General features: G+C 37.8%; 1 protein-coding gene across 9 annotated transcripts in view; it reads right to left on the bottom strand.

Annotated features, from left to right (window-relative positions):
- Window positions 1-23,784, bottom strand: part of clip1a (CAP-GLY domain containing linker protein 1a) — a 57,521-nt gene that overhangs the window by 14,633 nt on the left and 19,104 nt on the right. For 2 of the 9 annotated variants that reach the window (XM_055200876.2, XM_055200877.2), the window contains exons 7-27: window positions 23,450-23,553; window positions 23,089-23,149; window positions 18,893-18,997; window positions 17,316-18,218; window positions 15,705-15,800; window positions 14,551-14,608; window positions 14,385-14,468; window positions 14,112-14,268; window positions 13,116-13,281; window positions 12,277-12,492; window positions 11,955-12,095; window positions 9,064-9,149; window positions 8,683-8,803; window positions 8,536-8,588; window positions 4,663-4,780; window positions 3,778-3,863; window positions 3,400-3,520; window positions 963-1,015; window positions 770-887; window positions 590-675; window positions 202-322 (exon numbers count right to left, since the gene is read on the bottom strand). In XM_055200876.2, the coding sequence (XP_055056851.2) occupies window positions 202-322; window positions 590-675; window positions 770-887; window positions 963-1,015; window positions 3,400-3,520; window positions 3,778-3,863; window positions 4,663-4,780; window positions 8,536-8,588; window positions 8,683-8,803; window positions 9,064-9,149; window positions 11,955-12,095; window positions 12,277-12,492; window positions 13,116-13,281; window positions 14,112-14,268; window positions 14,385-14,468; window positions 14,551-14,608; window positions 15,705-15,800; window positions 17,316-18,218; window positions 18,893-18,997; window positions 23,089-23,149; window positions 23,450-23,553 (3,054 nt within the window). The remainder of the gene's footprint in view (window positions 1-201; window positions 323-589; window positions 676-769; window positions 888-962; window positions 1,016-3,399; window positions 3,521-3,777; window positions 3,864-4,662; window positions 4,781-8,535; window positions 8,589-8,682; window positions 8,804-9,063; window positions 9,150-11,954; window positions 12,096-12,276; window positions 12,493-13,115; window positions 13,282-14,111; window positions 14,269-14,384; window positions 14,469-14,550; window positions 14,609-15,704; window positions 15,801-17,315; window positions 18,219-18,892; window positions 18,998-23,088; window positions 23,150-23,449; window positions 23,554-23,784) is intronic. The other 7 variants (XM_055200880.2, XM_055200881.2, XM_055200879.2 and 4 more) reach the window with 7 other exon arrangements.

The raw sequence follows: 23,784 nt of genomic DNA, 5'->3' as shown, positions 1-23,784 counted from the left end.
TTTCTACAAAATTATCACATAATTGAGTACAACACTGTATTTTAAATAATTACCAAAGCATTAACCCAATATATTCAGTCACAATGAAGTTAAACATGGTTTAACTTGAGTATTTGACACTTGAGTCCTTCTGTTAAACAAACTATTACTGGCAAAACAAACTGAATCAATGAAATATTTTACATTGTCTGATAAACATACATTTAACATAATGTCGCTGTCTTTATGGCTGCTGGTGAGCTCCACCGTCAGTCGTTCATTCTCTTTCTTCAAAGCCTCCACTGTTTGGGTTTTCTCAGCGGCTGTCTGAGTCAAAACCTCACTACAAAAAAAAGTGAGTTCACATTAGTGACAATATTTAATAGGGAGATATGTAAAGTATTTAATAGGAAAGACCCCACCTGTAAAAACCCAGAGCAAAAGTCAATTTTCCTTAAGCGTGATTACACATAATCACACCTTCATTTACATTTTTTAAAACAGAAATACAAAAGACACAAATATAACATGACAAATATTACATAACTCTACTGAAGAACAAATTAAATCTAAACCAATGAAGATTGTGGTGCGTGCAGACAGTGACTCAATTTGTGTATTGAGACTGTTGATCTTCTCACTGTCTGAACTCTGTTTCTCTTGATACTGTGAGTTCTGCTCTCTTACACCGTCCAGCTAAAGAAACAATTCAGAGAAAAAATTAAACACATTACATCAATCCTCTGACTAACTGATAATATACACAACAGAGCAAATAATAAGACATCACCTGTTGTCTCAAAGAGTCTAATTCATTGTCTTTCTCGGAGATCAAGGCACTCTGTGTTTGGAGAGATTGTTGAAGTGAAGATTTCTCCTTCTCAGATTCACTTGTTAAAGTTTTCTCCCTGTAAAGAAGAAAGATTTGCATTAATACTCAACATCTTCATCACCAAACCCATCTTCATTCCCAAACGTCTCACCTCACTTTCATCTCCTTTAGTTGATCATTGAGGTTTTCACACTCTTTCTTCAACTGGATTTTAAAAACATTTAAAAATATTTAGGGCATGTGACATTTCACAAACAAGCAGAACTGTAATATGCATTTTCTATATTATGTAGGGCTGTAACAATACACCAAACCCACGATTCGGTTCATCTCACGATTTTTAACAAAAACTTATTTTTAACAAAATACTGTTGAAAAACAAACAGAACTAAACTTCATTGTGGAGATGATGTTTTACATTAAATGTCTTTAATGTTCTTCAAATAAATTGTCAAGAGTTAAGAGTAATTTGTTTTTTTTGTAATTTTTCAATAAAAAATGTTATAATTTCGTTAAATCATACTGTGAATGTGTGAAAACCCTTGAGCACGCAAATAAAAACTAAGATTAAAGAATAGCGTCGTCTGCCTTTAAATACAGTTTAAAGTTTAAAATTACTTGAATCCCATGATCAACACAAATACAAAGCGCCATAATACAACGGATTGCTTAGCGACATTAATACCACTTTAAATAAAAACCTTTAATGGTTTTATCTTTGTGTATCTGTAGTGTTCGCACCGTGGATGAGGAGGTTGCAGCCAATAAAGCCGGTGGCTTTGTTAACTGATTGAACACTTGACTTTCACCTTTCACAAGTTTTTCATCAACAATATTTGTGTGAAACATTATAAACATGATGATCATCTGCCGACTCGATGGTTTCAGCACGGCCTCTACGGAGAGTCTGTTTTATTAACGGCTTTTCGGTTGCTCCGTGAGCTAAATGTTTTTGTTCTGTACTTTTTTACTCGCATATATTTCTACATATTTTCAACCAAGGAACACACAAGATATAATGTAAGTTTACATTTACAGGTGCACAAATACTGGCTCATTTTAAATTCATTAAGACACCGCTGTGTTCTGTAGCATATTTGACAGAGGTTCTATAAATTTGCACAACAAGCCTAAACAATGTTCTTCATTTTTTTTTTTAATATATAGGCTATTTAGCTGTAGTATAGCTTGTGTTAATCATTTTCTCATACGAGGAAAGACAGCACCCTGCGTTCTACCTCAGTGGACCTCGTTGTTTTGTACTTAAATCATAATTTTGTTTGAATCATTTTAATAAATAAAGGCTGTAAAACCGCATACCGAGCTTGTGAGCCACGAAAAATCACTGCAAGAGAAATTCCTTCACCGCGACAGCCCTAGTCACGTTTGAAGGACATTTACAGGTAGGTTCACAATTACATAATTTATCCTCAACTAGTATTGTGTTGCAGTCTACGTATTTTATAATGTTAAAGGATTAGTCAATTTTCTTAAAAGAAAAATCCAGATAATTTACTCACCACCATGTCATCCAAAATGTTGATGTCTTTCTTTGTTCAGTCGAGAAGAAACCACGTTTTCTGAAGAAAACATTGCAGAACCTTTCCAATTCCAATGGACTTTGATAGAGCCCAACATTTAATACTTAACACTTGGGGGTTTTTTTCGGCAGAGTTTCAGAGGACTGTGGACGATCCCAGGCGAGGCGTGGGGGTCTTGTCTGGCGAAACGATTGTCATTTTTGACAATAAAAAAAACAAATATGCACTTTTGAACCACAACTTCTCGTCGTGTAGATCCGGTTGTGATGCGCCAGCTGACCCCACTACGTCACCGCAATACGTCATGACATCAAGAGGTCACAGAGGACGAACGCGAAACTCCGCCCCAGTGTTTACAAGCGTCTTGAAAGAGGACCGTTGTATGTCAACTGATACTAATTAATGTATTTGTGGCAGTTTATTGTTTAAAATGGTCCGCAAATGTGCGTTTTATATATGTAACACGTGACCTCCCTACGTCACTACGCATTTACGTTAGGTCGCGCTGGACCGGACCTTGACGAAAAGTTGTGGTTTAAAAGTATATATTTTTTATTTTTCTTGTCAAAAATGACAATCGTTTCGCTAGATAAGACCCTTATGCCTCGTTTGGGATCATTTATAGTCCTTTGAAACTCCGTTTAAAAAACTGTTAAGTGTTGAGTTAAGCATTAAATGTTGGGTTCTATTAAAGTCCATTAAAATTAGAAAAATTCTGCAATGTTTCCTTCAAAAAACATAATTTCTTCTGGACTGAACAAAGAAAGACATCAACATTTTGGATGACATGGTGGTGAGTAAATTATCTGGATTTTTCTTTTAAGAAAATGGAATATTCCTTTAACTTCAAATAATCCTAATAGCAATTTAAAGATGTGATAGCATTGGATCTGGATGGGAAGGATAACTCTGGGAGTTGAAAGGGGTGTGTCGCGATTCTGCCTTCTCAGACCATGACACAGGTTCGTGGATCTGAGTTTCACGATTTCGGTTTTATATCGCATATAGTTACAGCCCTAATATTATGCATTATTTTGTTTAACATACACTTAACAGAATGTCGCTGTCTTTATGACTACTGGCGAGTTGTGATGTCAGCTTCTCGTTGTCTTTCTTCAGAGCCTCCACCGTCTGAGTTCCTTCACAAACGGCCTGTTTCAGTGTCTCGCTGAAAACCACAACAAGCATTCATTCACACAACACACAAAAATATATTAAATAATTAGAAAACCTGTTATCTTCCAGTAGGTCTATATAGAATATGAGTACATCATCAATAAAAATTCCCATTAAAATGGAAATCATGCAGTCTGACATGACTGTATATTTTGAAAATTCCTTACAGACATAATAATAAATAACAAACAGTAGTTAAACTTAAAATGATTGTACTGAAGACTGTAGTGTGTGCAGACAGTCACTCACATTTCTGTATTGAGACTGTTGATCTTCTCACTGTCTGAACTTTGTTTCTCTTGATACTGTGAGTTCTGCTCTTTTACACCATCCAGCTAAAGAAAATATTCAGAGAAAACAATTATAGACAAGCCATTATAGTATCTCACCAAATATTCACAGCAAACAAGATAAATTAAAGACAGCTTTCTACTGTCTCCTTTTTTAATCCCCATTAAACCAAAGCAGCCTCATTAAACATGCCGTTTTGAATAACTTGTCAATGTGATGTCACACTGATAAAGGCAGCGTGTTTTTGCTCCCGCCCAAATAGGGGCATTTTGGACATGCTATAATAATTGATCTGTATTTTGAGCTGAAACTTCACAGACACAATCTAGGCACACCTGTGACTTATATTTCTTGTATTATGTTGTAAAAATGGGCTTAAAAGGGACAATAAGTAGGATTTTCCCCCATCTAGTGGTGAAATTGTATTTTGCATTCAAACGAATAGTGCTCTCTAGCACCTCGCTTTTCCAAATGCGTGTTGCAACTACAATAGCTGTTATGTACTCACTGATCTCCTTGTCCATTTCAGCTAGTTCACGTGTTCTAACCAAAAAGCGTTGTGGTAGGCTAATGCTTTTTGTCCCTCTCTGCTATCATAGCTTTTCAATATGGCGACATGGAAGGTTTTTAGGACTTACCTGTTCAATGTAAATAAAGAGAAGAAATTCTAAGCTAACAAAGAAAAGTCAGATCATCGGCAGAGGTCATTTGACACCAATGAGGACAATATTTATGAATAAAGACATTGATTTTGACTAATAAAATACACATTGTCCCTTTAATATGTGCCCTGTAACACTTGTGGTGAATGGTAAATAAGGTTTAATGTAAACAGGACATTACCTGTTGTCTCAGAGAGACTAATTCATTGTCTTTCTCTGAAATCAAGGCACTCTGTGTTTGGAGAGATTGCTGAAGTGAAGATTTCTCCTTTTCTGATTCGCTTTTTAAAGTGTTTTCCCTGTGCAGAAGAGAGATTGGATGATGTTTGTTTTGTAATCAAGTAACATGTTACCAAAAATCTTTTCAAACAAAAAAACATTAAACAGTACATTTAAAGCTCCCAAAACAAACAAACAAACAAACAAACAAACAAACATGAGAATAGATTAGAAACTCATCCATAAACATGCATGATTAAGATGTGTGTAATGACAGTGTAGATTTTTCAGAAAATACTGACTTAAAGGGCCCATATTATGCAATCCATATCATAAATGGACATAAATGTGTGTTGGCAGCATGTAAACACAACAACCCTACAAAACCCCCATTAAATCAAAGCCGTTTTGATTCTCTTGTTAATGTGATGTCACAATGATAAAGCCCCACCCACAGCCACTGACAGACAGCCCCGCATTACTACAGTTTTCACCCTCAGTGGGTTGTACACTGTCTGCCATCTCTCAATAGTGAGATTCTATAGTCTCAGATTGTTAGTTTTTTATGCTTTTTACAAATCGCCAAGTATGTGTATGTTGTAAAATGTGTAAACTAATATGCAATGTTTTAAATATGTAACATGGGGTGACCCAGAATAGTCGCAGATTTGATAGGAGAAGCACGATTCGACTACCAATCTTACAGTCGAATCGTCGCAGATGTTTTATGAAATGATTTTCATTAAATTTTGGCTATATAAGAGTGCACATTAGCTAGCCTGGGTGCCAGCCGATCTTAGCCCCGCCCACCACGATTTGAAATACGGGGAAGATCGGTCTGGGGATTCACCGTTGAGGAGCTACTATGAGAATATCAAAACAGGCCGACGAATCAAATTGTGAGGGCGGGCTTTATACGATGATTGACAGATAAACGACAGTAACGTAATGAACCACGTCACCAAAGAGCGCGTGTGTTGAATGGCTGCCGCTGTAGAGTTCAGTGCCCGGTTGCATGAAACTCCTTAAGTGAGGGTTTTCCTGAGGGAGAAAAGATCCCTGAGGTAAGGGATTTATTTAAGAGCGTTGCAACAAAGGTCTTAACTGTCACCCTTACCTAAGTGTTTATACTAAGTATTTTACGGTAGTCTCTGCCAAAAGACGGCAGCAGAGACGCGGTTGCTATAGTTACAAAATCTCACAGCGGTAACAAATCAACGCACGCAGCTCAACAGACGGCGGATTTGTGTACAATGAAACATCGCAAATAACAGACTGTAAAGTGCTGCGTGTATAAAACCTCAAAGTAATTCAAACTGGAAACACTTTAGATTGACGGACGATCAAACCGCTAATCTCCTAATAAATGCGCATCTTTTTCTCTAGAGATTATTTAGATGGTTAGAAATGCGCATTGATACTTCATTTTCTTAAATAATCATAAAATCAGCCATCGCGTGTGACGTTAAGGGACCTGTTATAGTCCCTTAAGTTTTTTAAGGGAAAATGTGACTTAAGGACTTTGTTGCAACGCATAGCAGAACTTAAGGTAATACTTTAGCATTTAAGGGTAAATACTTATTGACAGCCTTAAGGTTCACTTAAGGGTTTTTCTTGCAACCCATTTTTTATTAAGGGCACCCTTAACCTTATATTTAAGGGATTTCTTAGCTTAAGGACTTTCATGCAACGGGGCACAGATGTGTGGATTCTGACATTGAGTCTGTTCTAAAAGATATCGACAGAGCATTGATTTAAAAAGAGGAACAGAGAAACGCGAGCAGGGCATTTGTTGATGTTTTTGCCGTCCTTCTTATGGGATTCGGCAAAGGTTGGTCGCAACTGAAATGGGCAACCTTATCATGGCGATGCAACTCTGCGTGCACGACGAGATGGATATAATTAGCGGTCGTTGCCAGCTTCTTTTCGGAAGCCTGGAATCGTGGAGGGATAATAAGTGTCTAATAAGTGGAGGGACATGCTAGGCTCCAATATTTTCAAGCCAACGTAGGGTATCGTCGTGGATGAAGTTCACCTAACGTACAAATGGTAAGAGATAGTCATACTCTATGACTTAGTAAATACTTCATGTTGTGATATAAACGAAATGTTGTAAACATAGTAGGTGTTGATGTACATTCGCTAACTCAGACTTAGTATAATCACAATGTTAGTGTCGTAACTAAATAACTAGCAGTTCGGTCAGGCTGCAAAGACGTAATTTCAACATACACTCCGTTGCTCTGATTGGTCGTAGGTCTATCCAATTGAGTGCAGAGGCATTTTTCGGTTGAGACACGCCTCATAATTATAGCTCAATGGAGCTGTATCAGACTCAAATTCTGACTAGAATTGAGTATGACAACGTCAGGCTACACATTAGCTGATTTAACACAAGTTTTTTCCCAATGTATTGATAAGCAGCCTATTATGATAATGCTATGCAAATTATATGTGAAAAAGTAGCTTTCAATAAATATTTTTTTAACTTGCATGAATAAATCCAACAACCCCCGTGACAGGGCTACACATGCACATGGGAATAGGTTTCCAAGTTAATAAATCATTGTGAAGCAGTTGTCTATTGTTTCTGCAGTTAAAAAGACAAAGTTGGCAATTCTGGCTATACTTTCGTTTTTTAAATAATTTCTATGTTTTTATTTAATTTATATATTTTTTAGGGTTATATGATTTAACTATTTGCTGCTTCTGCTTTGTTCCCCTGCGCATTTAGGCTTTTTGCACACATTTGTTCGGCACCTTACTTGATTTTGACCATATTTTGTTTTTATTTTTGGTTTATTTATTATAAAAGTTAAATTCTGATTTAATTTAAGTCTGTACATTATGGATTACTTTTCTTTGTATCAATGTTACGCTGTTGCGTGGTAGCACATGCAATTTAGCAAAACACGCTATGTGCTCTGTGTGTCATGTTTAAGATTATATTTAGCAGTTCATCAAACTAAACATGTAAAAAACTTTCTTGACAAGTATAAGTTTTAAAATGTATTTAAAACAGGGTGGTTATGTTGAGTTACAAAACAGGTAAGCTGTTGCTGAAATTTCGGTAATAACACAAAAAATATCTGCACCGAATTAAAAACCTTTATTTATTCCTGACACGATTGTCTGTTTTGTGACTTAATATTACGGTCGGTGTTCACTTTCAAATGATAGTAAAGATTGGGTAGGGTGGGTACGAGGGGTGGGATATAAGGAGATGAAGGGAAACAAGCATCACATTAAGCAATATTTCATTGTGCTTCTGTTATATTTTCAATGATAATGTAATATAACTATTGTAATGTTTCTCTTTTTTTTTCTTTTTTTCCTTCTTGTAAAGTTGGTGTTTCACCTTCTGTATTTCAATAATGATAGTAAGAAAATAAATAAAAAATTGATCACAAAAAAGACGCACTAAATCTCAAAATTAACCCGTAGCCGGGCTTCCTAGACAGGATCACATTCGTTATTTTTTTCGGTTACCAAATGTTACCAAAATGTTTTTGTTATATCTTTGTGTGATGTTCTGTACATCGTGGCTTTGAAATGTTATGAGGAATCATTTAACAAATGTTTATACTGGCTTTCATTTTAACAACAAAAAAAACCTGTTGACTACCTGGTGTGGTTCCCCTTCCAAACCATGCATACGCACATAGATGATTCGACTATCAATCGACTATAGGCAAGATTCGAAAATTCTGATTAGTCGGGGACACCCCTTGTGTAACACTGTGGGGCACGACATTTCGTTCCTCTGCATGTCTGAGTTGAGAGCAGTACACACAGCAAGAACACAAATACTTTCATTTAGTTTTTTGTAACTTACCTCACTTTCATCTCCTTCAATTGATCGTTTAGTCTGTCACACTCGGTTTTCAACTGCAATAAAAAAAATCAGGGCACGTGACATTTCACAGACAAGCTGAATTTAAAATGCCTTTTATATATATTTTGCGTTATTTGTTAAACATACATTTAACAGAATGTCGCTGTCTTTATGACTGCTGGCGAGTTGTAATGTCAGCTTCTCATTGTCTTTCTTCAGATCCTCCACTGTCTGCTTTCCATCACAAACGGCCTGTTTCAGTGTCTCGCTGAAAACCACAACCACCATCCATTCACACAACACACACAGATGCACAAAAATATATAAAACAATAAGACAAAATCCAAAAACTGAAATGTTGTTATCTTCCAGGAAAGTCTGTAGGGTATGTGTGTATAATTTTTAAGAAACCGTCAAATAAAATGGGAAAGACACAGTTATATAACAAAATATTGATTTGAGCAAAATTGTAAGCAATCACTGAGATGATCGTAATGAAGATTGTAGTGTGTGCAGACAGTCACTTACATTTCTGTATTGAGACTGTTGATCTTCTCACTGTCTGAAACCTGTTTCTCTTGATACTGTGAGTTCTGCTTGCTAACACCATCCAGCTAAAAATAAATTCAGGGAAAACAATTATAGTCAATAAAACAGACAAGATAGAAAAGGAGCAAACTAAACACAGACAAAAGCAATTATAAGTTCAACACATCCGAGTCGAGATTTACATCATAATCTGCTCTGTAAGACTAAACACTTAGGGCGCACTCACACTACCCCAACCAAACTGCGCCCCAGCGATTGTCCCCCCTCCCTACTGCCCCAGAAGCACGCAGCCACACTGTACTTTTATCGATCTGCGCCCGGGCATGCTTTCGTCATTAGGATGCGATTGTTTTAAACAAAGCAGGAAGTAAAGCACTCTCTCAACACTGGAGCCCATCGTAATGTTAAGTCTATGTTTTTATTCGGAGTCATTTGGTGCGCGATGACAATTAGCCCTGTCATATGCCATCATATTGCTTAGTTGGTCTGTCGCGTTTGCAATTGACATCTCTTCTTTTGAATCGCGCTGTGGCTCAATTTGCAATCACATTGCACGTTTCCCACCTGAGCCCAAGTGAACCACGCTTGTGGCCACCTATGCAAGGCGACCAGGGCGCAATTAACCCGGGCACGGTACAGATCGATCACACTAGTCAAATGAACCAGGGGCCTCATTTATCAACATTACGTAGAAAATGTTCTATATTTGTACCTACGAATGAAATTTAGAATGTGCCTAAGTACAAAAAAATCGGGATTTATCAAACGTGCGCAAGTGGTTCGTACGCACATCAGTAAGTAATCCTTGATGATAAATCCCACTTGTTCTTAAGCACCATGCTCGTGCACGTTCATTTGCATTTCGAAACGCCTCCAATGCACCATATATGGTGACAACACCTCCCGTTATAAGTCACGTGGTTGTGCTTTTTCCCTCATCGCAATAATGGCAAAGAGAGCCCAAAAGAGAAACTTTACAGACACAGAAATTGAGTTACTGGTGGATGAGGTTAAATCCTAATAACACATCCTGTTTGGTTCACTTAGTATGGGAGGAATGACTAACAAAAGAAAACAAATCTGCATGGGAACATGTTACCAGTGAGTTTAATTCCGTTGGGTATGAGAACACTTTTAGAAATAAAAAAAGTCGTTTGACATTAAATTATCAGAAAGAAAAAAAAACGCGTCACAGCACACCGACGTGAAACGAGTGCAAGTGGAGGAGGACAGACAACTTTCCACCTTGGACAGCAGCATACATAACCAGCATCATTGGCGCGATCTTTGAAAACGCGCTACCGGCGGAATGGATTATTTGCCAAGTCTTCCAATAACGCAAGATAAGCCATACTGTGTCAAGCATTTGACGGAGACTTCATTAATACAAATCACATGTGCTTTCACAGATACAGATACATATCACAAATAAATCATTATACTTATTTGCTGTTACCATACTGACATTAATCATTTTTAACACCTGCTTGTGGATAATAAATAGACACTTCTTTACTCACTGGAACAGGGTCCTGTGTAGTATCGCTATTCTACCACTAGATGCTCTGCGTACGCATACTCCGAGGTGTGCGTATATTTACACACATTTCTAAGTATAAGTGCAATTTGATAAATTCCACACTTTGCGTAAAACTGTTCCTACGCACACTTCTGTGCGTACGCACGCTTGATAAATGAGGCCCCAGGCTTTTGGGGTCAAACGCGCCTGGGCGCGATTTGGTTTAAATAGTGTAAGTGCACCTTTAGTAAAAATGTCTTCTGTTCTTATGATTACAAAACCCTAAGACATGACATAAATGACATTAATCATCAAAAAAGCCAGAAAAAGTAAAAACAATCTCTGTAATGGAGTTGAAAGCAATAAGAAAACATGTATTAGAAGCATCAGATGATCAAGTGTACTTGGGCAAAGACTTAAGGAAGTCGCCACTGTGCCGCCACGTTTGCAACGTCGGACCCTGGCTGTTTCTTAATTTCAAGGAAGGATCCTCGGAAGCCAGAATTTCGACGATGCTAAGTCATCGACATCCTACATCATGTTCCAATGTCGAGGATCCTCGGAAATGCAACCAAGGACTGAGTCCTTCGTTCCAAAAATATCCCATATACTGGAAAGGATGCATGTGTGTATCCTTTGTGCTCTTCGCACTCTCAAATCACCCACAGTCCTATGCGCGCAGCGCCAAAAGCACACCTTTTTACTGATGTAATGACGCAATGATGTGCACTTGATAGCCTGTTCTATTTACATGTTTTCCAAATTCTAAAGAGGAGCCTCTGAAGGAAGTAACTTGTAAGGAGTAGTCCTGCCAAGGAAGTATCCTTGACATTGAGAAACGGCCACTGCGCATGCGCAAACAATTGGCATGGAATGTCGCAAAGAACAGGTGACAGTATGTCATTCTTTAACAGTTGTCAATTGGCTCTTTTTACTGGAAGGCAGGACTTCCTTTGCTAGAGCGGCTATATCAACCAGTGCGATCTCCCTCACTCGTAGCAATAGCAGCAACGCATCTTGGGTAAAATATCTTTGAATTGGGTATGATATGATATGCGTAATGCGCCCTTAACCTCCTAAGACCTGGTGTGTCCACATACTTGGACATTAAATTTTTTGTTGTTTGCACCATAATCCTTAATTCTGTGTAACGGGAACCTGTTGTACACAAACGTGGACAATTACACAGCTTCATGTTCTAAGTAAAATATTTAATTATTATATTTATTGGTTCTTCCTAACACCAAATAGCTGGAAGAAATATATAAAAAATACAAACCAAAGCTTGGGTCTTAGGAGGTTAATTACATCACCAGCGATCTCTCATCTCAAATCCTCTAATATTGCTCACCTTGGACTGTAATTCTTCTACTGTGTTCTTCAGTTGTGTCACCAGCGTCTGAGCCTCAGATTTATCTTTGCTCAGCTGACTGTTTTGCTGGGTTAAGGTCTCCAGTGATGCCTGTGCAGCCTGCTCCGCTCTCTCTGAGACCTGAGTACAAATAAAACACTAGTCTATCATTTTCAGAACTTAAACAGGTTTTTAGGTGTGATATCCAACTATTTTCAATCTACCCCATTCATTGGTCTTAGTTGCTGTGAATTATGTGTGTGTATTTGTGGAAAGTTCTGATAAGATTCTCATTGGTGCTTTTTGCTGAATGCTGTTTTACCTCAGCTTTTTCTTTAAAGGGCATCAATTCCTCAAGCTGTTTCTTTAACTCCACACGTTCATCCTGAATCACACAGAGCTCCTGCTTGACTTTTTCTAGCTGAGCATTTAAGTCCTGTATTTCTTTTGAATGGCGATCTGTAGCATCTGCAAGAGCTTTCTCTCTCGAAGCATCTGCGTCTTTGGCTTTAGCTTGATGTTCTTCAACATTCTTCTCCTGCAGTAATGACAAACAGACAACTTCAATAAAAGGTCAAAGTCTAAGCTGTTGCCCTGATAATAGATGTAACTCTTATGAAAGGTTTTGTGTTTTTTGTCTATTATGTCTATTATATATAGTGTACTACAAATAATCTGATATACACATTTAATATTTACACCATTGCAGAAAAACAGACTGTAAATATGAGTTGTGGTGCACTGGGTACAATCCAAAAGCAATATAATAATAAATAAAGTAGTAAGTATAACAATAATACATTTTATAGTGTTTACAGACTAAACAGATGCTTTCATACCACATCAGGCTTGAATAACTGAAGTCTCTCTTTGATGTTGGCTTCTCATCAGACAGGGTACCTATATGGCCGGTATGTACCGCACCGAATTGGAATGCAGATTTCGGTGCCTTATTTAAGTGCCTCTTAAATATTTTTTGTAATGCATGCGTGTACAGAAGAATGTAGCATGTAACCCAGGTGATGCATTGTATTCCGTTGCGTACACGTACAAACTATACTTTGCAAGGCTGTGCGTTCGACCATGCATGTATGTGTGTGTACGTAAAAAACAAACTATACTCTGAGCTTTATTGTAAAGTGTTACTTCATCCCTACTGACCAGTAGCTGGACTTTCTCCTGTAGGCTGTTAAGCTCTCTTTGGTGCCTTTCAGAGATCTCCTTAGCATCTTTCTCAGCCTGGACTTGTGCTTGTGAACAGCGTTCCTCGGCTTTGGCTGTCTTCTCATTCTGCTCCGTCAGCTGGTTCTGAAGCTCTTCTAGTCTTCTGTAATTGGGTTTAAAGATTTGTGACTTTAAAAGACACTACACTTTCTTTAAAAAGAAATTTAAAACTCATCTAGAGTGAAACATTTGATTCTTACCGTTTTGGAATCCATTCAGTCAATCTCCAGGTCTGGCGGTACCACTTTTAGCATAGCTTAGCATAATCCATTGAATTTGATTAGACGATTAGCATTGCGCTCAAAAATGACCAAAACATTTTTTCCTATTTAAAACTTGACTCTTCTGTAGTTAAATCTTGTACGAAGACCAACGGAAAATTAAAAGTTGCGGTTTCCCAGGCAGATATTGCTAGGGACTACACTCTCAGTCCAGCGTAATAATCAAGGACTTTGCTGCCGTACCATGGCTGCAGCAGGCCCAATGATATTTCGCAGCACTCGAAAATAGTCCCCTTGATTACTATTTTCCGACTATTTTCGGGCACTGCGTAATATCATTACAGAATAGTCAACTTTTAAATAGGAAAAATATCAAAACTCTTTGGATATTTTTGAGTGCAATGCTAATGGTCTAATCAGATTCAATGGATTTGCTAAGCTATGCTAAAAGTGGTAGCGCCAAACCCGGAGAATGGCTTAATGGATTTCAAAGCGGTAAAAATAAAATGTTCAACTCTAAAGGAGCTGGAAAATGAGCATATTTTCAAAAAAAGTGGAGTGTCCCTTTAACAGTTCAGTCTGACATAATAGATTAAAACCACCTGACAGCATGTAATATTAAGATGTGATTTTAGGACATTTAAAGCAGATCTCATATCTAAACTATAGTAAAAAATATTTTTATAGTTTAAGTTAAAATATCCCAGCAGACCTTTCCTTCTGGTTGATTTCCTCTTGCATCTTAGTCAGCTGGACAGAACTGTCTCCCGATGACTTCATCATATCCATGATGTCGTTCTCAAGTTTGGTCTTGTCTTTGGTCAACATGTCTAGCTTTTCTTCACTCGCCTTCAAATTTCTCTGTAATCCTGAAGGTCAAAGTCAACACAGGCAATGAAACAAGGCATACTGTCAAATGCAAATACAACAAACCCCAAGAGCCCCGGTCCCCCCTCTGAATAATACTTGATAGACGAACACAAACCAGCTAGTTGACTCTTGATCTCCTGTAATTCAGCAGACTGCGATGTGCATTGTTCCTCTTTCTTCCTGAGCTCCTCGCGTAACTCTGAGATATAGATTTATGGATAATAATTAAATTAAATGTGCAATAACCTACAATCAACAAAAACAGCGATTCAAACACATACCTTGATTAGATTGAGAAGATTTGGCTTGATCATTAGATGCAGTTTCCAGATTCTGCTTCTAAAAAAAGAATTAGTTTAAGGTTATGGCAACGAAAAATAAGTCACTTAAAGGAACAGTATGTAAGAAATTTATATCAATTAATCATAAAATGGCCCTGATATGTCACTAGACATTAAGAAATCATTTTCATTTCAAATACTTATATCACTGAAAACAGTGGTCCGGCCAGGATATTGTCATTTAAAAAGTGGAGTTGCAGCCCTCAACTGATGTTTATGTTGTCATTTTGTGTATTGGCCACCAGTTGTGTGATTGCAGTACCAGTTTTAGCCACAAGTTTTGTGATTGCAATACCAATTTTGGTCACAATCCTACATACTGTTCCTTTAAGCATGTAAACGCAAACACTTCTAGCTGTGCAAGCTTAATTTCATGAAATATGACAGAACCGCCATTTTCTCCACACAACAGTGGGCATAAGCTCCTTTTATGGTCAGTTTCTCCCTACGAATTACCTGCCATCATGGAAGAGGATCAATCTCAATCATAAGGATATTTAGTAAAGATCATGTTACATAAAGATCTTTGAGAATTTCCTACCATAATTCTAACAAAAATGTATCATTAGTAAGTAACTGTGTTGCTAAGGACTTCATTTGGACAACTTTAAAAGGCAAATTTTCTCAATGTCTAGATTTTTTGCACCCTCAGATTCCAAATTTTTCAAATAGTTGTATCTTGACCATACCGGTATGTTATGCTTTCCTGACAAACCATACATCAAATGGAAAGCCCATTTATTCTGCTTTCTCAATAAAACAAACCTGACACTTATGACTGGTTTATGGTCCAAGGCCACATATTAATACCTTTTCAAAGTGTAGCTAGCTACCTGAACACATCATCTGGTAAAGACATTTGAAAAAAACTCACACAGAAACAAACTTTAGGCATTTTAAATGGTACATGTACTTGCAATGAAAGTGCATACTTGTATAAAATATGTTTGTGGCCTATGGCTAAAACATACCAAGCAAATGGGGGAAAAAACACAGGTGCAAAAAACTATTTAATATTGATACCGCTGATATTCAGATATTCTATAAGATTTATCCTTACCGTACACAGGGTAAACCCAAAACAGGGTACTTACCAGCACACTAACTTCATTCTCCAAAGAGCCCTTTTCTTGCAACAGGTCACTCAACTTTTGAGCTTTGTCCTTGAGTAATGAATTCAACTCAACAACCTGCATGGAGATGCACCACCACAATGGAGAAATGAAGGGAAATGACAGGGGACACATGAGTTACACACACACAAACTCAAAATTTCTGTCATACAGAATGACTGAAATTATGGAAAATGAACACACAGAACACTGAGCACATTTACATGCTGGATGTACTAAAATAATAGTAATTTTAAAGAAATAAATGAATGATATGCTTCACAGCAGGACCACCACTGAACACCCGGTATTAAGTTGTGTTTTGGTCGAACAGATCACAAGATGATGAGAGAAATTCACTAAATTTCTCAGATCACAATAGAAATTGCACAGTACTGTACATGTACATATATTTTTATCTTATTATTTAGATCACAGAGAGTCGGGCCGACTACCAAAAGACACTTGTACACACAGTAAGGGGCGTGTCTACTAAACGACATCATTGCCTGGGTTGCGTATGTGTTGGGCGGGTCTATCAAAAGAAGGTCCAGATTCTATTGGGGTAGGGGTGTGTTTGTTTAGGTGATTTCAAATGTCAACATTGGCTTTCAGAGATCATGCACCCTGCCTTTAATACCAGGTGTAAACAGGGCCAAAAAGCGTCTTTGACATCAAATCTGGCACCATGCATCTTCTGTGCAAGTGCAAACAAGATAACATAGAGGCTGTTTACACTTGGCATTAACATGTGTTTTCGTCGATCGGATCATAAGTGGACGACGTTAATGCCAGGTGTAAACGGTGTTCAAAACGTTTTGAGCTCGTCCACTTTCGACCACTTTCAACCACATCCAGAGGTGGTCGAAACCACTTTCGATCGGATCGCTTTGGAGTTGCGGAACGCACATGTGATTGAATGCGTTCGAACAGCCACACGCGACCGCCTTCTCTCCGCCCATTTATCTAATCTGAGGTATTAAACACAAGTTTTACGTCTTTTTTTTGACTTCTGGCGTGAACATTCGGTGAACAGCGCTATTTTTAGCCTTTCATTGATAAAACTGAGCGGCTGATCTCCGTAGTTTCGTTTTGAAAGCGTGTGAAAGTTGCGCGATCCTATTTCATCAATTGCACTGAAAATTCAAAGAAAGCTCTTACATACTCATGTACAAAACACTGTGCAGCATGTTTACTTCCTAACAAGCAGTGCACTCCGACATAATATTAGTTTGCGTCCATATAAACTCATAATTACTCCCGCTCGGGTTTGAATGACAGCAGAGAGACTCGCCCACCGTCTCACAGACCACCCCCTCATAGTATTCAGCACAGAAGCGGTCGAAAGTGGACAAAAGAGACGGATTAAAATACCAGGTGTAAACGTAATGTGTCTCTCTCGTCCACTTGTGATCCGATCGACGAAAACACATCTTAATACCAAGTGTAAACAGCCTCTAAGAGAGAGGGAATGAGTTTAAAAAAAGATTTTTAGAATCATTCATTTAGCATGACTCTATGAATTAACTGGTTGACAATGGATAATCGGTGGTCCTGCTGTAAAAAAGGGCACAAATGGACATGAAGCCCTACCTTCTCCTCCTGGGATTTGGCTTTGGCCGTTGCCTCCTCTAGCTGGGCCAACCGTTTTTGCATCTCCTGATTACCTTCACTATGCTGCGACTGCAGCGCCTGAAGGGCTTCATGTTTCTCCTTAGCTTCCCGCACCTTCTGATCCAATTGCTGGCCCACCTTACCCCCCTCCTCCTCTAACTCTTTTACCCTGAGTTCAGCAGCGTGCAGCTTTCCCAAGACGTCCTCCATTTCGACCAGGTGCTGCTCCTCGGTTTTCTCAATATTGGTGTGTAGCGAGTCCTCCAGTCGCTCCTTCTCCTCTGTGACCCTCTGCAGCTGCATCTGGAGCTCTTTGGTTTGAACGGCCCACCCTGAGGCTTCAGCAGCACGCTTGTTGGAAATCTCCTCTAGTTCCAGTTGGTGTGACACTTTCAACCGCTCCAGAGCAGCTCGCTGTTCAATCAGCTCGGCATGGCCTGCTCCCGAGGAGGTCTTCAGCTCCTCTAAGACTTTCTGGTGCGAGGCCTCGACTGACACCAGTTTGGCACGCCACTGCTCAACGGCGTTCGCATTGTCTTCTTCGGCCTTTGCTAGGCGGACGCAAAGTCGTTCGTTCTCCTTCGCCAAACGTCCTGAAGCTTCTTGGAGCTGTATCAAGGCCTCACCGTGTCCCTTCTCTCGGGCCTCAAGCGTCTCACGCAGGGCGGACAGCTCGGCCTGGTGACTGGCGCTCTGCTCGGCCAGCTGTGTGCGGAGGGAACGTAGCTCCTCCTGGAGCAATGCTGCGGTGGAGTCCTCGGTAACTCCATCCTGTCCAGGTACAACTTCCAGTGGCTTGCGAAGGGCAGCAACCTCTTTGTCTCTCAAGGCGAGATCCCTTTCTAACTCCAAGATACGGGACTTCTCGGAGACCGTGGCCACCTGAAGGAGAGGGTGGGAAAACAGGCTTCTGCAAAACTGTATTTACTGAAACTGTGAGGATGAATTGAAGCATAGGATTGTCTTACAATGTTTAAAATCAACAAAGACATTATGTGATTGAGAGCAAGACCATATGAATATATCAATTTAATGAAAGTGATAACAGCTAGATAACTAGTATGTTTGACTTCCCAATTTTTGAAGATCTAGTAATGCCACCGAAACTGTACTACTGAGTAAAGGCAAATATTAAATTGTCTTACATTTCATTTATAATTATACTAATGTACACCACATGGCCAAAAGTATATAGACATCTGAACACCATGCACATATGTGCCTGTTGAACGGTTCATTTCAAAACCAATGGTCATTAATTGGGTTGGTAGATGTGCAAAACTTGGTTATGCATGAGACTGCCTGGATTTATGCACCTGTTGGACCGCCAAACGTGGGTGGGTGTGGGTCTACATACCTATGCCCATGTCGTGAATACACACACAGAGCCCAACCAAACTACAGCACCGAGATAATTAGGTTGTGTTAGTAATTTTTTAATTGGTTATTGAGCGACATGCAGTGAGGATCCCTTACTAATGCCCTACTAAAAAATCAGCTTCCACGACTCATGAGCAGTGATTCCTGACCCACGGCCCCCGGTGGAGATCCATTACCCTAGAGTCTTCCAATTCCCTCTGAAGTTTCTCAGCTTTGGTCTTTTCAAAAAGCAGACTCTGCTCAAGCTCCTTTAGGAGGGCATGCTCCAGTCGCGTCTGCGTCTGTTAGTACAGAATGGGGAGAGGTAGAAAAACAACCAGTGCCACCATCACATGCCAGCCTGATGCAGAGGGCGAGAGGTGTGGAGCGAGGCGAAACGAAGACATGACGTGAAAAACACGATGCAGGAAAAGAAGAAAGTGAAATGTCCTGGATAAAGGTTATTGACATGCTGACAATGAAAACAGAAATCAAAAACACATTCATGCAGCGTGATAGTGACCAATGAGCAGGAGAGAGAATAATAAAATGTGGGTAAACATGTAAAACAAAATGATAGTTTGGCATCAAAAAAGAAGAGGAAAAATTTGAAAATATTTAATGAAACCTGCTACCGAATAACATATAAAAGCACCAAATCAAATTTCACACAATTTCAAAATGAACCTTATAGAAATCACAATGTCTAAACTTTCAGAATAAGATTCTTGCGCAGTTTAGCATGATAGCAGGAATCAATTGGCTTTTAAATCCCAAACATATGGTGAAAAATCAGGTTGTAGTGATTAAAAACTAATCACATTCACATACTGTGATTCAAATCTAAATCAAACCAAACCTATTTGCACAGAGAATTAACAATTACTAGCCTGACTGTAATACAAGCATTTGACTTGTCATAATCTTAAAAATACACTGAATTGAATATGAATTGATGTAAATGATGTCATATTTGAATGTGGAACTTGAAATGAATCTGAACCGGTAAATGAATGCAATGGATAATAACATTCAACTTATCAAGAGCTTTAAGACACAGATAGGAAAAATGCAGACAGAAAGATTTACAGTAACAGATTCAGTATACAGTAACAGATATACAGTAACAGATCTTGTGTGTCATTTCCATGAGATTTGTTACTGAAAAACCAGATGAACTGAACAGATAAGTGTTAGTGGCCAATTAAAATTAAAGAAGTGATATCAATTAAATCATTAGTGAGAAATGTTTAAATATCCAAATTATTAAAGGGGTTATGACATGAATCAATTTTGCCTTGATCCATTGACATAACAGGTCTTGGTGTCACCCTGCAAGATTCATAGTTTTAAATGTCCTCATTATCAATAACAATGAGTTATGTAATCGTTATCTGGAAAAAAAAACAAATTAAAAATGGTTAAATTATGAAGTACATTACAGATGTGGCCATTAAGAATGCACAGTTTTTTCTTCGGCATCTTGCAAGTCGTTTAGCGGACTGCTGTGAAATCCTGCAAAAACGTTTCTAACTGTGGCTCTACCCCAGATGCGAGTTCAACGATTTGCGCGAGTAGATTACATACAAAGTCAATGCAGAGACGTGATCAGACGCGTCCTCGCGTGGGGCGATGCGAATGACGCGAAATGGGTGGCGCGTTGCCGCAAAAACACACTCTATTCGCCTCAAGCGCGTCTTCGCCCAAGTTGAAAATATTCAACTCGAGCGAAAAATTCGCATGACACGAAGTTAAATCCCGCGAGCAATCTAGAGCGAGTAACGCAATGCCCCGCGTGTGGTGTGTACGTAGCATAAGAATTTACATAAATGTGTTGTGCTTCACAGAATTTCCACCAGGTGGCGCATGGAACAACTCATGCTCATTTTCCAGCTTCCCTAGAGTTAAACATTTTATTTTTACCGTTTTGGAATCCATTCAGCTGATCTCCGGGTCTGGCGCTACTTCTTTTAGCATAGCTTAGCATAATCCATTGAATCGGATTAGACCATTTAGCATCGCGCTTAAAAATAACCAAATAGTTTCGATATTTTTCCTGTTTAAAACTAGACTCTTCTGTAGTTACATTGTGCAAAAAGACAGACGGAAAATTAAAAGTTGCGATTTTCTAGACAGATATGGCTAGGAACTATACTCTATATATGGCTGCAGGAGGAGCAATGATAATACTCAGCGCCTAAAAATAGTGTCCTTGGTAACTTTCAATAGATTATAACGTAACATTTTAGAATTAGAATTACATCAACTCTGTGTCTGATAAACTTTAACAGTGTGTTGTAATTGTGAGAATACATCCACAATAAAACATGAATAAAATAGCGATAGACATAAATATTTAATACAATACGGACATTGATTTACACGTGACAGCAGATCATCATTTTGTTCTTGTCTTAACAATTCTTTACACAAAGAGTACAGTTACATTATACAAACATTCATTGGACATACTTAGTTTTTTAATTCAGTTTTTGAAAAAAAGACACGCCTTACAAGTGCATTATTTTTCTTGTTTAATGTTAAAGCTTGTGCATGCGTATCAAAAAAAGCACAAGAGAGAATTACCAGTAGGCATATAAGTTATAATAAGCCTATAATAAATAGTGAAGCATTTTATAATAGAATTTTAATAAACAGCCTTTTTTAAGTTATGGGCTTTAAAGTTATATTTAGGCTACATTACATTTACCCAAACGCTTTTATCTACAGCGACACAATGATAAAGCATTTATCCTTTTGTTTAAGTTTATAATATTGAGATGATGTGTCTTAATCAGTGCATTAAAATCAGTTTGATGATGAGGTGGTTACATAGTTTTGTAACATTGTATTTAACAGGTAAAACAATAGACTAAATTGGCGCTTAGACTATGAAGGTATAAACATGTAACCTTAAATAAAATTCTGCCCAATAAAATCACATAGCATCGACTTAGAAACACGCAACATCTTCGACGTTTTAATTTAATATATTTTTAGATACATTAAATATTTAGATGTGTTTTGGACAATAAACGAAAGTGACATACGATACAGTAACGATCAAACACGCATGATGTAAAAACTATTAATAACTGAACCATAAAAAATTTATTGGACCAGTACATAAACTAATTGTACATAAACAAATAACAGTTTCAAACAATTGTTTTTAACAATATTGCATTAACAATATGAAAGAGATCGACTAATCAAACATCAAACAAATGTTTGTTTGTTTTTAAGCACTTTGTGTTTATTACTCTTCCCGCTTCCATCATATGCAATAAAACCTCACATCAGGAGGTCAGTTATGAAACGTTAAATATGACTTGCACACGTTTATGTTTTCTGTTGCTTGTTTTAATCAGTTTCTGAGAGATTGTTTGGCTGTCTGTGACATGAATAAACACACAGTGTGCTTAAAAAGACCATTGAGAAAAGTGAAACTGCGTAGTATGCGCAGCATGTAGGCTGTCAATCATAGAAGTGGGCGGGACATCAAGTCAGGCGGAACGTTCTTAAAGGGGAAGCACATATATCAATTGAATGGTTTCAATTACAGGATGAAAAACATGGTGAAAAATATCAAATAGTACTTAAATTTGTATGTTATTTGGGAAAAACGTAATATTAAAAAGGTACACCTTGGAGAACATAATAAAATAATAAAAAGAAACATGTCATGACCCCTTTAAAGCTTCAATACATAAACTTTAACTCTATATTGCCATCTCTGTTTGAAATATAAAATTGTTTTTTGAATCTGATGTCACCAGTGAAATAAAAAAATTATAAAATGTATTGGTGCATCTCTAGTATTAATGTATGTTTGTATTGTGCAAATGTGTGGAAAAACAGAATATGCAGCCTGCAATTATCATACTGGTATAATTTAATACATAGCCTATAGACAGTGAAAATCTTCTGTATAAATACGATTAAAAACCCATTGTAGATCAACACAAAGAAACTGTAAAGCTGTCTTTATTCTTAAATTAACAAATCTAATCCTAACAGTACCACCATTGTTTAAATCACAGGGGGAAAAAGAACTTAAAAAGGTCTTTATGACAAAACAACGGTTAACTTATGTAATTTTTTTAAATCAAATTATTATTACAAAACATATAATAACTAACTGGGTTTAAAAAATAAAACATTTGAATAAACAAATAAAGCAGCTAACTAACATTTGTAAATTGTATGAGATATGATTTATACTTGTACACGGTCAAATCAAATGAATCAGTCAGATTTCCGTAAAAATCCTTAGCAGAGTTTGCCTGATTCACCCGAAGTAATAGATGCCAAACAGCACTAAGAACCAGTAAAACTAACAGGTGAATGTTAAAAGAAGTTTAATCATATCAGAGGAAGAAACTTTAAATACCTCCAAATCTCCTTTGGTAATGCAAGCTTCTTCCACCCGGAACTGCAGGTCCTCCACCTTTCTGTTTGGACAACAATACCTTATCAACTGTTTCCATTTCTTTGTTTGTCAATTTCAATTTCTTTTAACCTCTGATAACTAATCCCTTTGTCAGTTTCATGACTTTATGACGTGATAAACAACTTAGTTTCCAAGAAATCAGGTTTACACATTTTTAGGGGTATTTTGGGTTTTTAGTACACCGTGTCCAGAATTTTCCTTTTCTGTGCATCACTAGAAAAAATCTTTGTATATAAGGCTTATCCTTTTGTTATGTAGACAAATATAAATTGTGAATATATGAATTTCTTTGATACTGAACCTCTTCTCCTCCTCCAACTGGTTTACAAGCTCCACTTTTTCCCTGTCTGCGGCCTCCACCAGCACTCGGAGCTGATCCATTTTAGCCTCCATCTCCAACACACACTACACAAACACATTAAATAACTTATCACAACATATCCCACACAAACACATAAAATTGATCACAACACATACCACACAAACACATTAAAGTCGCAATGAAATGGAAATGAAAAACTGTCATTTGTTTTGGAATATTGTGGTATTTTGTCTGTGAGCTTTATTATTATTCATGTTTATACCATGGTCTGTTTAAATACTTGATTCTGAATGGCTGGAAGGTGTGCATTAAAA

The sequence above is a fragment of the Misgurnus anguillicaudatus genome, chromosome 22 (genome assembly GCF_027580225.2).
Source record: "Misgurnus anguillicaudatus chromosome 22, ASM2758022v2, whole genome shotgun sequence".
NCBI classification, from domain to species: domain Eukaryota; kingdom Metazoa; phylum Chordata; class Actinopteri; order Cypriniformes; family Cobitidae; genus Misgurnus; species Misgurnus anguillicaudatus.
This window is presented reverse-complemented; position numbering and strand designations above follow the sequence as displayed.